General features: G+C 41.8%; 1 protein-coding gene across 1 annotated transcript in view; it reads left to right on the top strand.

Moving 5' to 3' along the window:
* The window catches only part of CDH4 (cadherin 4), a 417,701-nt gene that overhangs the window by 241,430 nt on the left and 160,425 nt on the right, over positions 1–15,846 (top strand). Inside the window, exon 3 of the mRNA XM_053993112.1 lies at positions 9,670–9,893. Coding sequence (XP_053849087.1) covers positions 9,670–9,893 — 224 coding nt within the window. The remainder of the gene's footprint in view (positions 1–9,669; positions 9,894–15,846) is intronic.

The raw sequence follows: 15,846 nt of genomic DNA, 5'->3' as shown, positions 1-15,846 counted from the left end.
ACTCAACCCCAAAGTTGTCAGTGTTTACACACAAGTCAAGTCCGTAAGGAGTTCAGTGTCTTTACTGGTGTGTCTGATTTTTTTTTTCCCTTGACATGTGCAGCCTCTGTTTCTAGGTGCTGAGAGTTTGTTTGTTTGAAGAGTGTGAGGAGAGAGAAGCCTGAGGCTGTCTGACACAGCTGCAGTTGGAGCATCTCTTTCAACTTCTTTTCCTAGGCTGCAAATGGCCTCTGTTCACTTTGGTTTTTTCCTCACTAAAAATCTTCCTGCAGCTCCCAGTGTCTTCCTAACACACTTCTGGCAAGTTGAAAAGAGATCTGTGACAGAGAGGAAAACCCCCCAAGGCCAGCAGGTCGCTGGCAGTGGGGCAGGTGGGGCTGGCAGGGATGGCTGTGGCTCTGCAGGAGCTGTGTGTCCTTCCCACTTCCCACCAGTGTCGGGATGTTCCTGTAGCAGCAGGGCTGGGATCTCTGCTCTGCCCAGGAGGGCTCCAAGCCTCACATGGGGATTGTCTCCAACACAATCACAGCCCCCCATTAGCTCCTTCCAGAGATGCTCCTGCCCACAGGAGTAATGGGCAAGCAGCTGTAACAACCTAGAGACTGCCCTACCATTACACAGACTCCACCCTTTGTAATTATCACACCAAGCCTCCATAAAACTTGCAGTTCTTTCTCAAGAATTGCATAGTGGTGTTTAAAGTCCTTCCCCACATAGGTAGCTTGACAAACATGAGAGCATTGTGGAGATCATTAGTGCTAAGAGAAAAAACTCCAAATAAAGTGCCCTGGGATTTATGTACTCTGTGCTGGTAATAATAATTAGAACATATCCTACTGCAGGTAACTCCCACAACTTGCACTTTGCTCTGAAGCTGGGAAACTCATTGATTAATCCATGGGGTCAATCAGTCCATCTTGTTTGGAGAGTTAATCTCTGGTGTGCACCAAGACCAAGAGTGAAACAGGTTTATTTACTGCTGCTTAATCAGAGAACCCAAACTCTCCTGTAGAGTGGTGAGAGGTTTGTTTCTACTTAGCCTTTAATTGCAAAATGATCTCATTAGTGCCATAGTGAATCTCAGTACCATCCTACAGACGTGTGGAATTTAAAGAGCAAAGAACAAAAATGGTTGCCTGCAAAAGCTCAGCATCTGCCACAAAGTGTGGTGCAGTTGGTATTGGCAGGATTAACCAAACCAGGCTTCTCTTTATTAGCCTTTTAATCTAGAGCTGGAACATCAGCTGCACATCCCAGTGGCTGTCTACATTGCTGTTAAAAACAGAGCAGGACTGTCATGCAGAAACTGCTAGGAAAGGTTTTTATCCAAAGATAAAGATGCTGAGAACAACATGGAAACCAACAGCAGAGTCACTGTGGTGTCTACCAAAGAAAAGGGCAATCCTCCAAGTTAATCCAGCAGAGAACTTCAGACCTTGAAAGTGTCCTTCTTACCTCTGTCATCAGGCCCTGGCTCATGTATTAATTAACCATTCCTGAGATGCCTCAGTAAGGGAGAGTGAGTGGATCTCAAATGGGCAGTGAAATCCCAAAAAAAGCAATCCTTGCCAAAGTAGGTGCTGGAAACCCAGAGGTGAGGTTGGATACTCACAGTAAAGCTCTGAGCATGAAAAAGTGGAAAGCAGTGAAAAAGGTCTTTAACATGAGCACCAATAGATGCAGGTTCATGTTTCTGTGTTGAAGAAAATGCTTGAATGTGAGTCCGCATCCTGCAAATCCGATTCAAACTCGCTGCCCTTTGAGATCGGGGTGGTACCTCTGTGCCTTTTTGGCAGGAATCTACTGGATAAAATGTAGAACATCGGAGATAAAAAGACTCCTCTTAATGCTAAATGCCAGAAAGAGAATAGAAAGGAATATTCCCTTTACTAATACTTGTTTCTAATCAGATAAAAATAAGTGACAGTGTAGGAAGAATTCCTCTACTAACTGCCAGAACATGTCGATTTATCAAATTTTTGTACCATTGCTCTTTTTTTGAGCTCGCCTCGGAGCTGACAGTGTATGTTTTACAGTGCAGCAAGGTAGATTGATTGATCCTAAATAGAAAAGCCTTTGGGGTCTCGAGCTGATGTTTTAGCTTCAGGAAAAAACTGAGTAAAGCATGTTAATGTAGAGAAAGGAGCCTGGCTTAATTGGACCAACTCCTGGCTTGCTGAAAATTAATGGCTGGCTGGCTGTTGCCACAGTGATTCATCTTTTCTATCATGTTCTATAGTCCTTCTCTCCAGGGGTCTGTACTCCCCTCCAATTCCAAACCAAAAGTGAAATATACTTCTTCATTTTTTTTCTTCCTTAAAAACATGTATTTCAGTTGAATTGGCTTCCAGTAAATGAAAAATGGCACAGGTGGGAATATGAAGGAGGCACTCAGTGTCTGGGATTTAGATTTTTGTTTTGTTTGAATGGGATTTAGATTTTTTTTAATGTACCCTTAATTCCTCATTGCTACTGGTGACTGCACACGTGTCAGAGTGACTTTTTAAAGGATCCCGATTTGTCTGTTGAATTGTATTGCTCCTTTTCTGTTTCTCTAGCCATGGAAACAGAAATCCTGTGTAAGCAAGAGCTGATAAAAGTGAATATAAAGCTGGAAAAGGTGTTGAAAGCATTTAGGTAGCTCTGAGGTAGCATTTAGGTAGAAAATGAAAAGATGACTTTTCCATATAGTTCCATCAAGCCCACAGAAGTATTTTGTATTTTTAAAATAAATGACTGATGCACGAAAAAGCCTTGCCATTTTCCCCATAAAACCTACAGTCCTGACTTTGTGGAAGCAAAACAGCTGCAGATGACAGTGAGGTAGTCAGGAATTCAGTGGTGTGTACCTAAAACCCACATGGATAATCTGATCATGGAGGGGGTTGAGCTTTGGAACTTAAAGAGGGCAAATTCAAAATGTGCCTTTAAACATAAAATACTTCTGAGTCCCTTTTGAAATCTGAGTTTCTGCTGGAAGCAGATTGGTGCTCATTTGCTGATTCCAAGGTGTCACCAGTTGAGTGGCACGTGGAGTCATTTCCAACAAGCATGTAATAGGTTGGGAATGTCATGAGTGTTGAATTATTGCATAGTCTGAATGGGAGGATTCGCTGTAACTGAAGATTACAAGAAGATAAATAAAGAAAGATTTTGTTTAACATAATTACATATGGTAAATTGTTATGGTAATTTACTATTATTCCAGTAAGGCAAATATTAGCAGTCATAGCTCAGAGATCATAAATAATGCACTGGAAAATTGGATGTAATGTTTCACATTGACCTGAAGTTTGAGAAATGGATAGAATTGCAGCAGATTTCTGTGCTATTAATTGCAAGAAGATAACATTAAGAACATGCTAAATCATGCTAAATGTTTTCAGCAGATGATAGACTGTGGGATAGTTCATTAATTCTCCAAACTCATTCATTATATTTGTTTTTTACTCCAAGAACACTTAATGAATAATCAATGCTTTGTGAAGCTGAGGATGTGAGAATGCATATTTTTATATACATTCATATACCAACCAAGATCCATCCATTTATTTCCTACAGGTTTTTGTATCAAAGCATTTTTTTAAACTGTACTCTTAAACTCAATCACTAGGGATGTGTTTATTAGTCTTTGAAGCAGCTGTTTGAATTGCTGTTTTTACCTTTTACCAGAAGAGTCTGGCTCTCCCACGGTGCTATAAATATTAAATAAAGACACTAAGAGTTTATTAGTGTGATATCCTTTATGGGGACATGGTGGAAAATGTAACCTATAAAATTAGTAATGAGAAGATAAAAATTACACATTGTCTCCATCAGGTTTTACAGCCATCATTTTTTCCTATTTATGTGTTGTTTTTCTTGTAGAGAAGGAGAAGGGCCTGAGCATTTAATGAAGTGCAGGAAGCAAATCTGGCTGTGTATTGTATGATAGTGTGGGATTTACTGTAAGCAAGAGTGGGATAGACACAGGAGTCCAGGCTTAGATGTGGCATTGTGTGTAAGTGTGATGGCTCAAGTCAGTTTTAGTTTCCACAAAACACTGAAACACCATCTCTGAGTTGTTCCAGAGTGGTCAAAACACCTGTGGTACCTGGATACCTCCATCCTTTTAATACAGAGAAACAAAATAGGACAAGATAGGACGAGAGGGAGCAGCCTCAAGTTGCACCAGGGGAGGGTTAGGTTAGATATGAGAAGAAATTTCTTCATTGAAAGGGTTGTCAAGCAGTAGAACAGGCTGCCCAGGGAAGTGAGGGAATCACCATCCCTGGAAGTGCTCACATAACACGTAGATGTGGCACTTGGTGACATGGTTTAGGGGTGGACCTGACAGCGTTGGGTTAAGGGCTGGAGTCTGTGATCTTAGAGGTCTCTTCCAACCTTTGGGACTCTGTAATTCTGTTAAAATCCTCTTGCCTTCATTTCAGCATTTGCCTTTTGTAGACAAGATATTTCAGTCACGGAATAATTCCACTGTGTATTTACATGTGCTCATGGGACTCCATTTCACACAACAATTGCAATAATTTGTGTGACATCCCTTAAGTTTTTCACCCTGCACTAATTTGGAAATGCCCAGTAGTTTGTAGGGAGAAGGATCTGCCTCTGTTTGCTTTTTGAAAGTCCATCTTTCTAATTTTTCTGTCTTGTTCACTTGTATCTGGGCGATGGAGGCAGTTTCCTGGCAGTTTGAATTCCAGGACTCAGATCCCAGCTTTGCTCCAGGTTTCCAGCATGGCCATGGGGAATTCACTCAGCTGCAGTTGGTTCCCACTGCTGTAAAACAGTTTTCTCACAGACTCACAAAGGGATTGCACAGACATAAAGAAGGATTCCTCGAAAATGTGGCCATGTAAAATTTTATGCTGCGTACTTACTTTGCCAAATAAATGCAGCTTCCCAACAAGGCACAGCACGCTCTGCTTCACATTAGCACTTAATGGAGAAATCACTTTGTGAGGCTGTAATGTGCCCGTGTATTTTTGTGGTTAACTGAATGGTTTCATGCCTGTTCTTAGGCAACAGGAGCCTCTCCACACAGGACATGTTTGGGATTTTTTAATTTCTGGTGTGGTGACACGCAGGGAATGCTGGCCCGATTGAACCCCGTGCAGAAGCCAGAGGAGATGGATGAGTGCAGACATTTGGGAGCATCAGGCCAGAAGTGTCAGGGCAGGAATTAGAGTGATTTGCTCATGATCACACAGGAGGGACATTTCTGTGCATGGTGAGGACTCTGCAGGTTACCCAGACATCTGAAAATCCCAAAGGTTGCAGTTAAGCCATCCTCACCTTAATGATGCTCACAGAAGGGGCAAGGCGTGGATTTGGCAGCTTAGATTTATCACCATGCACTGGGTGTAAGGGAGCTGGTCAAGAGACACAACTTGAAAAGCAGATGGATCCTGCTGGAAATAGTGCTGTGTGTTTGCTGCTCAAAGTTCATCAAGAAAGAAACATCTTTTGCAGAGATAATCCTCAAAACCATGGTGAAAAACAGAGTCCTGAAGGGACCCATATCCTGAACTGTGGGATGATGTCCTGCCAGGGGGTTTATTCTAATAAACGAGTATTATCCCTCCTGCTCTTCCAGCCCTATGCTGCTTGCCAGAGGGGGCACTTTTTAATAGACTAGGAGAAGTCAAAGGAAAATCCAGAAGGATAAGGCTAAAAGCGAATTCTTTGGTTTATACCATTTATAGTCCTATTAAATTCAGTATTTCTCTCAGACATTTAGGGGGCAAGAAGTTCAGTGTATTCGTACGTCTTTCAAGATCCTGGCTTGATCATTTGACTCTGTCCAGCCAGCTTAACAAGCTAAATAATAAAAGGGAACAATGCAAAACTTGTTGAATTTTTTTTTTTTTCACCCTGTGTCTTTTTTGAAGTAAAATACCATTTTTTTTCTCAGATGCCCAGCAGTTTGCTGCAGATTCCTGCAGCTTCTCTGCCTATCACTCAGTACCTGTTTCAGCTTATCAAATTGTTGTACTTCCTCCTTTCATAGAGAAGCAATTAAAAATGATGAGGGTAAAGGGTTAAACCTAAAAGCTTGCTAATGAGGGTGCCTTCTTGGTTTTCCTTTCATCAGGTATTAGATGTTGTTTTCAGCATAAGCTTTCGATAAGCTTCACTGAACATTTTTCCAGTGTATTTTTTAAAACGTTGAGGGTTTTTTACCATCCTGCAAAAATGATAGATGTGTGACTCTGCTGTTTATCCAAAATCCTAATTACTGATGCTGCAGCTTTTGAATGTTAAATTTGTGCAGTGTTCTCTAGGCTTCATACTGGTCAAAGAAAGATTGATTTGTGTCCACAAAGAGTTTTAAGACTAGTAAATCCAGACAACATTTGTTTATGTATTTTTTGCATTATTTGAAAGTCAAGAGTTGCATCAGCTGCAAATTATGTAGACTTAAGAGATTTCTAAGGGAGAAAAAGGAGGAAAAAAAGCAAAAGTTGTCTGCCATTGAATAAAATTTTAATTTCTGTCTCCCCAAGAGCAAAGAGTCGGGGTAAGACATAGAATTTGAAAATATGGATGAGATTTCCTTTCCTTGAGCTATGCTATTTATTACAGAACAATAGCTTGATTTTTTTTTTTTTCCTAAGCCTGTACACATATATTTGGGTAAAGTATTTTATATATAAATATATATAAATGATGTTTATAGATTTTGTGGATCTTTGTATATATATAAATGTATGTATATAAATATATGTATATATATATAAAGCCATGCAGCTCAGCAGTCTTGTAACATCCCAAGGACTCATTTTCAAAGGGCAACAAAAAGGATGATTTAGGATTTCTAATCACAGAATCATTTGGGTTAGAAAACACCTCCAAGATCATTGGGTCCAACTGTTCACCCAGCACTGCCAAGCCCAGCACTGAGCTGTGCCCTTCCCTGTGATGGAAGTGGGAGCAGCTCAGCTCTCCTGCATTTCCAGTGTGTTTCCTGGGCTGTGCATGAACAGTGCCTGGAGCCAGAGCAGCTGCTCTGCCTGACAGATCCAAGCAGGGTCATCCCTGTGGGGCTGGAATCTCCTGCAGAGCTGCCCAGGTGAGCCAGGGCCATTGCTGCTGTGCAGAGTGACTGAAAACGGTGGAACCTTTGTGTCCTTGAAGCCTTCCTTGCAGTTCCTAAAGGCTCTTAGGAGAGGAGCTGGCTGTGTTAATCCCTTGCTGAGCATTCACCTAGCTGTGCTACCTGAGAGGAGCAATGTGGGACAGAGCAGGTGCTTGTTTAAAAAAAAAAAAAAAGAAAAAAATCAGACGATTTCTCTCAGGATTTTCTCCGTCTCTAGTCAAGTTTGTTTTAAACTAATGGAAGTAATTAGCAAATCACAGAGGGACTTTGTCTACAAGGTAGCCATTTTTAGATAATGGAGCATAAAAGTCGACACAGTGACATATGACACCAGAGCAGCATCTTGGAGCCACGAGCTGGGTCTTAAGCAGATGTTTAAGTACTTTGAATACTGAAATCACTACATACACATATAGAAAGCTTGTTGTTTTTTTTTTTTTCCCTCTCAGACTACTGTAGGGCTTTCTTTTAATCTCAATAAAATCAAAGTAAGCTCTGAAATGTTTTTTAACGTGCAGTCATTATCACTCCTTTCTCTCTTCTTTAAATGTCTTTCAGTGAGGTTACTTGGGGAGTAGGGATGGAACTTGAGTTTTACCTGACCATTACACAGCAGAGGGGTGCAATACAGCAGCTGATGTGCCAAGTTCCTAACAGTGACTATGGTGTTTAGCTGAAAATAAATAACATTTAAAAGTGAAGATGCACTTGGTATGTTCACATGTATTTATTGTAGCTGTGAATGCAGGGGATATTTGCACAAATTCCAGAGAGATTAAGGTGATCTCCCAGCAGGATGGTCCCAGAGGTCCAGGATATCTCCCCTCACAGGTCTCTGAGATTTTCCCAGTTCTTGTAGGTGCCAGCAAACTGTCTGCGTGCTTACTCTCATCCAGGGCTTTCAGGTAGTTTTTATGTACTAGATAACTTTATCCATCTTATTTTTTATAAATCAATGTGCGACATTCGCTGTTTGTGCCCAGCAGTTGCTGCGGCATGTGGTAACACTTCCCACCACATATATAAAAATGCAAAAAGTGGTCTAAATAAATACACAGCACAGAAAGCCTTTGTAGATGAACAGTTACCACATGATCACGGCACCCCAGTTATTGAGGGGTGCACTTTGGTGAAGGAGGGGAAGGATTTTCCCCTCCTCTACCACAATCTGCTCCTCATTTCTCCCTACTTTGATGCACCCGGGGGCTTTGACAGCCAGATGGGTTGAGCCATTTCCTGGCTGCTTTTTTCTTTCAGCTATGCCATGGTTGTTTTTTTTTTTGTTTGTTTGTTTTTTAATTTAAATCCCAATTAGTCCTTGATTCGGCTCAGAGCAGCACTGTAGAGGTGGGGTTGGTACAGGGGGAAAGGGACAGCTGGGGTACAACTGTCCCAGAAGCTCCTCTCACCTGGAGTGCCCTGCATCCCTTCCCTTCTCCCACCACAGCCACTCTGGGTCGATCCATCTGACCCAGCCCTTCTTCTGCAGGAATTAAGTGTCTACTGAAGCCCACCAGAGCTGGCCCAGCAGGTTGTCCTCATCTCGAGGCAGGCTGGATCATCTCAGCATGAGAACCTGTCTAGTGATCCGAGCTGGAGCGCTGTGCATCCGTTCTCACTCACTTGAGATGTTTTTACGGGTACAATATGTTTTCCTTCACTACATGTGTGTTCCGCCCCGTGGATTACTGAAATGGCAGAAAGTGTTTTGTTTCCTGTGTTACTAGCTGCAGGTTCAATTTCTATCAGATTTGTCAATTCTGTCATATAATAGGGTTGAGGTTTTTTTCTGGTCTAATGTATGTGACATGTTTCATAATGCCAATAAAAATAGTTTTCAAACTAGACTGTGAAAGACTTCGACCAAAAAAAAAGGTGAAAATAGAAAAATCAGCAAGTAGGGAGCTTTGATCTGACAAAGTAGGCTTTCAAATGACACGTTATGGTTTATGAAGCACAGTTTTACAGTTACTTTTTGCAGTAGCTGTAATATGTGAGGGTTTGGCCAAGGTGGGAATGCAGCTCAGGATGGGGAGATGCAGTTCCAGCAGCAGATGCATGTTCCAGAATGGTTTTAACTTTTATTTCTGTGTTAAATTTTTTTTCGTTGTTTTTATATTTCTGATAATGGAATTGTTATGGGCTTTTGAATTTCAGTTAAGAATGTGCAAATAGGCTATCTGGTAAGTAGGTTATTGAAGGGTTAGGGAAATGGAGAACATTTCCTGAAAAAAAATACCCACAGCGTGGGTAATAGACTCCAGTTGAATTTAAAAGATAATGGCGACAAGGGAGAAATCCACTTGTACAAATGGGGAACAGCTGTGTTTGAGATCTAATGAAACTGTATCAAATACTTTAAAAATGGCTTACAACTTCTTCCCTGGGGAACAGAGATAAAGCACAAGAGCACTCCTGAAAGGTCGAAGAAACAGTTAAATCATTTCCTTGATGGTTATTAGAGATATAGAAGACATCAGTGAAAATTAAATGTCTGAAACTTGTATTTGATTGCTTTCCTTATCACGCCAATCTCACACATTTCTCCCATCTCTTCCTCTCTGTTCTAGTAAAATTTAATAACTGTGCCGGTAACAAGGGCGTGCGGTACGAAACCAACAGCCTGGACTTCAAGGTGAGGGCGGACGGGACCCTGTACGCTGCCCACCACCTGCAGGTGCCCTCCAAGCAGCTGATCCTGGTGGTGACCGCCTGGGACCCCCAGACCCTGGGCAGATGGGAGGCCATGGTCAGGTTCCTGGTGGCAGAGAAGTCCCAGCACAACGGACACAAGGTAAGAGTTTTTTCGAAGCTCTTGTTCCTGCTTTGTTCTTCCTTTGCCCCCAAGTCTTTGTGTCGCCTGGTCTGTGCTTCATAAGGAAGTGTCCAAGTAGGAGATACCGTGAGCAGCATCAAATTCCTTGCAAATGATCCTTGCACCTCTCTGACAGAAATTATTTAAGGTCTCCAGTGAGGGAAGTGTTCTCTACGCTCATACTTCTGTATTTTTAAGTGACCACTTGTCTCTGTCATACACCGCAGATCAGGTACATCATGTTTGCACCTCACGGCTGATAATCTCTCCTGACTCCAAGTCAAACCAGGAGATGAAGGGTGAAGAGTCAAAACCAACCATCTTCTTGATGTTTTTAAGCTCAGATACCTTTTGTGACAGCGCAGGCCTGCAGTCGCGCACTGGCAGCTCTGCCCTGCTCCTCATCTCCCCGATTTTCAGAGTTACTCTTGCGAGCAATCTTCATGGCCCTGCAGCTTCCAGAGGGGAGATTTGGGCTTGTTCCTTCCCTTGCAAGGACAGGGAGCGTGGCTGCTGCCTGATAAGGGACACGTGCTGACACACGGGGCAGGCAGCGAAGCGCGGCGCGGCCGTGCCAAACATCCCCCTCTGCTCAGTGCCAGCAGCTTCCCTCGCCCACCCCGGCAGAGAAAAGCCAGAGCCAGCACTGCAGTCAGAAGGGTACAGATGGTTCCTTTCTGCTTTAGTTCCGTACATGCTGCTGAAAAGCAGGAGGGCTCTGTCCCTGCCCAACAGTCTGAGAGCAGTGTTCCTTCAGTGCAAATCTGCTGGTGGGCTGCACAGAGCCACGGCAACTGGGGGCTGCTCCATGAAAACACATTTCTTCTGTTCTGCCCCTGGAATAGCTGTCACTTTCCCACCTCTTCCATGTCATTTTTGGCAGCAGCAGTTCACCTTCTCATTTTCAAAGCTAGTCTGGGCTGAAGATCTTTTACTACACGGCGTAAATGCAGTTATCTTCTTTGGTGCTGGCTCAAACAATGCAATGCTGGGCTGCTTGGGTTAGGGCAGGATTTGGCAGGGAATTGTTTCAAGAGCCTGGTTTATTGCTGGATCTTGAGGACCTGCAGAGTAAGGATGAAGGTGTGTGTCCTGGGAGCAGCCATGGCTCCTTCAGGACAGGGGGGTCTCTTGGCCGTGGCTGTAATTTGGATTAATGCACCCCAGTAATGGTCCAAACAGCAAGACTGGCCTCTGCTGTCATCCTGTCTGTAGTGCTTGGACAGAGAGTGCAGGGCAGGGTGGGGAAAGAAGGAGAGACTTCCTGTGTCAAGTTGTTAGAATTCCATGTAGCTCTGTGCCATTTGGGAGAGTTTTTGCCACATTTGAGACAAAAAGGAAAAACTTGGACAGACTTAAATCTCTCACTTGCCCAGTGGGCTGACCCCTAAGGTTTTACAGAGCTTAGAGTCATATGAATATACTTCTGCTGCTGTTCAGTAAGGCTTGGGTTTGTGCAAGATGTAATTAAGCCCTGTTTGTTATTGTCAACTCTATTTGCCATTTCTAACCAAAGAAATACTGCTTCCTTCCAAAAGTAATTAAATATTGAAGGAACAAAGTAAGATGTCTTACATACTGGTTTAAATTTCTTCTCAGTGTAGCAGGAAAAAAAAACCTGAATAAGCACACATTTCTGTTTTAGTAGAATATTTGGTTGGAAATTCATCTAATGTTAATGTAATCTGAACTCTAGTTGAAAAGAGAGAGCTAAGCTTCTTAAAATTCATATCCCTCCTTTCTAAAAGCCTTATTAGTGTGTAGTTTGAGGCTGGAAAAATACAGAAAACAAGACTATGACAAGGTCATAAGCAGTTTTATTGTGGGTCCCTATAGCAGGCATCTGAGTTGTGTTTTATTTAAATGCCTGTGGTTTTTGCAAGAAAACTAATTCTTTGTTTACTAAAGAAATAAATATGATTATTAGAATATTTTAAAAAATAATAGTGTTTGTGCAGAAAAAAGCACCCAAACCTTACAATATCCAGTTCAATATGTTTCAGGCCATGACCCTTATATGTTTTGTGGCTTTTACTAGAGGCAGATTTCACATTTGGTTTTGTGTAGAATAATATGACTCAAGCAGAACTATATATATGTATTTTTAAAGGCATTTCAGATTGTTTTGATCAGGATACAGAGATGGCAAATGTGGGAGAGAAAGGAGGAGGTGACCTGAGAGAGGGAGGGAGACCAGTTTTCTTCTGGTGCATCCATTTATTTCCATTTTACTTTGTAAATTTGTGACTGATTTTGCGAAAATGCTGAACAGTTCCAAAACATTATAAATAATTGGCATAAAATTCAGTTACTGCACCTGCTGATCACTGTTTGTTGGCACCTATAGCACAAAAAAAGGTCCTTTTACCTTGTTCTTCCTCAGCTCGATGAGCAATGGCCCTCAACAAGGGCAGTCCCTCATGACAGGGGGCTTGATGCCCCTCAGAACCCCCTCTGAAAGGATAAATCAGAATTTAGTTCATGATTATCCAGGGATTAAAACAGCATCAAAACCAGCCCTCCTAGGATGGCCATTATAAGACATTTGGTTTATTGTGGAGTTCATAATACAGAAAAAATGTTATGGGAGAAATCAATATTTTTGGGTTACTGGCTGAGATTCTGGGGGATCAGGAATGAGCCTGCCTGCACAGTGGGGACAGAGGGCTGCTTTCCAGGAGAGCACATCAACAAATGATCCTTTGGATCTGTGATCCTTTCTTGTCACAGTGTGTATGACTGAAAATCTGTGCAACAGGCTGCTTTGGTGGTGGCCAGTCCCCCCCTTGTGTGCTTTCACTGCAAAACCAGAAGGTTTGGTGTCCATACCTGTGCCCCAGATCCCCCAGCTGAGCCTTGCTCTTGATGCAGCCTAACATTTTAATGGGGAGGGACCCAACACAGTGACAATTCCCCCTCTTTCACGGTGTTGGCCTTACAAATGTGCTGATTGCTTGAGACGACTGAATAACCTGTCAGTTTTCAGTGAAAAGCACTGCAAGGAAAGAGTTCTAACTACTACATTAAAGTGTCATGCTAGTAGGGTGAAATGATAGAAAAGAAAGCAAATACTTTAAAAATGTTTTTTATGATACATGAAGCATACATTTCCCCTCCTCCCCAGCAAACACTTGAGTGTAAACTTTTTTTTTTTTTCTTTGGTTAATACAAGTGATGTTGGTAACTCAAGGAACTTTTTTGTTCAGTCTTGCAGGAAACCTGATAGCAATTCAATTAGAAAATGCAAATGAGGTCACACATTTCCCACAAGAGTGCTGAATTACCCCAGAGGAAACTGAGTGATATTCCAGCATAACAATAAATACTTAAGATAAAGTTTCTTCTGCCATTCTTGTCTGGCTGCCTGTTGTTCCAATTGAAAGTATCAGTCGGGACTGTGGGTGTAGTTTGGGAAGAAGGAAAAAGAGAATAAAAGAGAAAAAAGAAAATAATAAAGGAGAAAAGGAAAAGAGAAAAGATGCTATTTTATGAAATAATATAAAGTCTTTGTGGCTTGTGTCAGCATTTGTGAAAGATGAACTTGAGTGGCATAATGCTCCAGAAGAAAACAGAGTAAAGCTGGGCTTTACTTATGTGGATTTAGCAGTGTAATGTCTTCTTTTCTAAGAATGCATGCCATTATTTTGAAAAATTTGATATTGATTCAACCAAAAGTCTAAAAATGAAGATTACGTTTGTGAACAGTGACATTGCTGAGGACTGCAGTCTTCAGAGTGTCCTGTTTTCTAGTTACAGAAACTCAAATCTTCCCAGTTACAAGTTTTGTGCCATTTGTCCTTCACACCCTGCACCTGCCCTCTGTGTCCATCAGTCCAAGCTCCTCCTCATCATTCCTTGAAATTCAACTTTCTCCACCCCCTGTGTCGGCTCATCCCATCTGAAGTTCTGACCTTCTCAGTTATACTGGTTGTTTTCTTTAATTTTCAATCCTTTCATGTGTCTAAGGCACATCTGGCAAATTTTCTTCTGTATTTATTTAGCTATCTATTCTTCTGTAGTTCTCACCTCACAAGTTAAAATCCAGATTGTAGAAATACAGCATAGAAAGGAATTCACAGCAGAAGAGCTTAGAGGTACAGGATATATTCAGCACATGTAAAATGTCCGTCATCTGCTGCCAGTGACTTAGTTTGGGAAAAAAAATACTGTTTTCTTTGAACTGTGTTTATGTCAACCAAAGTTTCTCGTTGTAAGAGCTTTTCAAATTCTGAGCATGGAAATATGTAAATTTTTGTAATGTTAAATCACTGGGAATTGTGCAATTAAATTCAGAAATATATGAGGTCTGCAGCTAGTGTTTAAAACATTGAGAACCGCTGTCAGAAATCAATTCTTTCTTAAGCCCAGCCTGTGTTTTATTATATCTCATCTTATTTTGGGCTGCTTTCATAACCCAGCTATGAGTCCACAGCCATACAATGCGAATGTGAAAAGCTGGTTCTTACAGACAGAGGGCTTTTTTTTTTGTATTTAAAGTCTTTAAATAATCATCTGTGGTATTTCACCTGGCTGAGGTTTTAAATTCCAAGTACAGCCTTTTATTGCTGATCACAAGCACAAAGGTCTCTGGGCAAGGAAAGGCTTATTCAGCACTGCTCTCATTCATGACCTGAGTTATTGTGCAGCCAGGATGCTCTGCACAAGCCTGGGGAGCCCTCCCTTGAAGGAGGAAAATCAGAGTTTAAGTGGGATCTGTGCTTCCAGTGACTCCAGTTTCCCTGACACTCTTGAGCAGGTGCACCTGGAGGAAACGAGACAAAATGTGGTCACTTTCTTCCTTCTTTTCCCTGCACTGGGGTGAGATGTTATCTATGGCATCAGGGTGATGGGAGTTTGCCCCATCAAACTGTTTTATCACTAGAGAAGGGCTGAAAAAATGAGGATTTAGTTGTCATTCTGCCTTTTTCTGACAATACTGGTGCATTTTTTAAGTGCTGGGTCATTACAGTGGCACTGTCCTCTTTCACTATCTCTGTGGGGGATCCAAGGCAGTAACTAAATCCAGGAAAATGGCAGCTGGAATAATTTTTATTTCTGTATCTCATCAATCAAGCAAGACCTGGATTTATCTGTAGGGAGGGTGCATGCAGAGATTGCTGTTTCCTTCAGACAACTTGTGAGACATTGTTTGGAGTTTCAACAAATCAGATCAATGGAAAAGATAAAGAAGATGACTAATAAATTAGTATCATATAACAGTTACCAGTGAGACTGTTCATGATAATTGTGCAAGTCTAATGAAGATGCATCTGCTGAACTTGCCTGACCTTGTGCTTCAGTGAATTTATGCATGTGAGAACATCTCACATGCAATCATTGCAGGAGAGAGTGGTGTTTGTGAAAACACGTGAACTTCCCTGGCCTGATTTTCAGGTATGCTGCATGCCATTGCCTCGTGCTGCAGCCAGGATATGACCCACAGGTGCTCAGTGCCTTGGAAAATCATCCCACTACAGGAAGTTTCCAAGCACTGCATTTGCTGCATTTAGTTCTTAAGCAGTCAGCATCATACCAAGGGTCAGGCTCAAAGCTATGCTCAAAAGACCATCTGTAAGTGAAATTCACTCCAGATCTGTCTTCCTTCAAACAAAAAGAAGTCCTAAGGATTGAACTGCCTAACGGAAATAAGTTTTTCCTGATAAAACAAACCCTTTGGACTGCTGCGTGCTCCTGCCTGTGATGTGTTCCTTGCCCTTGCCAGATCGAAGCTTTTGACCTCCCATTTCATGTTCTTTGTTGGTAACTGCTGAAGTCTGACTGCCACTTCAAAAAAAAAATATTTTGGACTGGATATCCTAAAAATACCTTCATTGCTGTGATAATCTGATGACAGCTGCTTGTAAACATGAGTTTGAGTACAGACAAAAATTGCTTCATACAGGCACGTCCGTTAAAATAAACTGGTTTTAGG

This window comes from Vidua macroura, chromosome 17 (genome assembly GCF_024509145.1).
Source record: "Vidua macroura isolate BioBank_ID:100142 chromosome 17, ASM2450914v1, whole genome shotgun sequence".
Lineage (NCBI taxonomy): Eukaryota > Metazoa > Chordata > Aves > Passeriformes > Viduidae > Vidua > Vidua macroura.
Note: the sequence above shows the minus strand (reverse complement) of the source record. Positions and strands in the feature narration are given on the sequence as shown.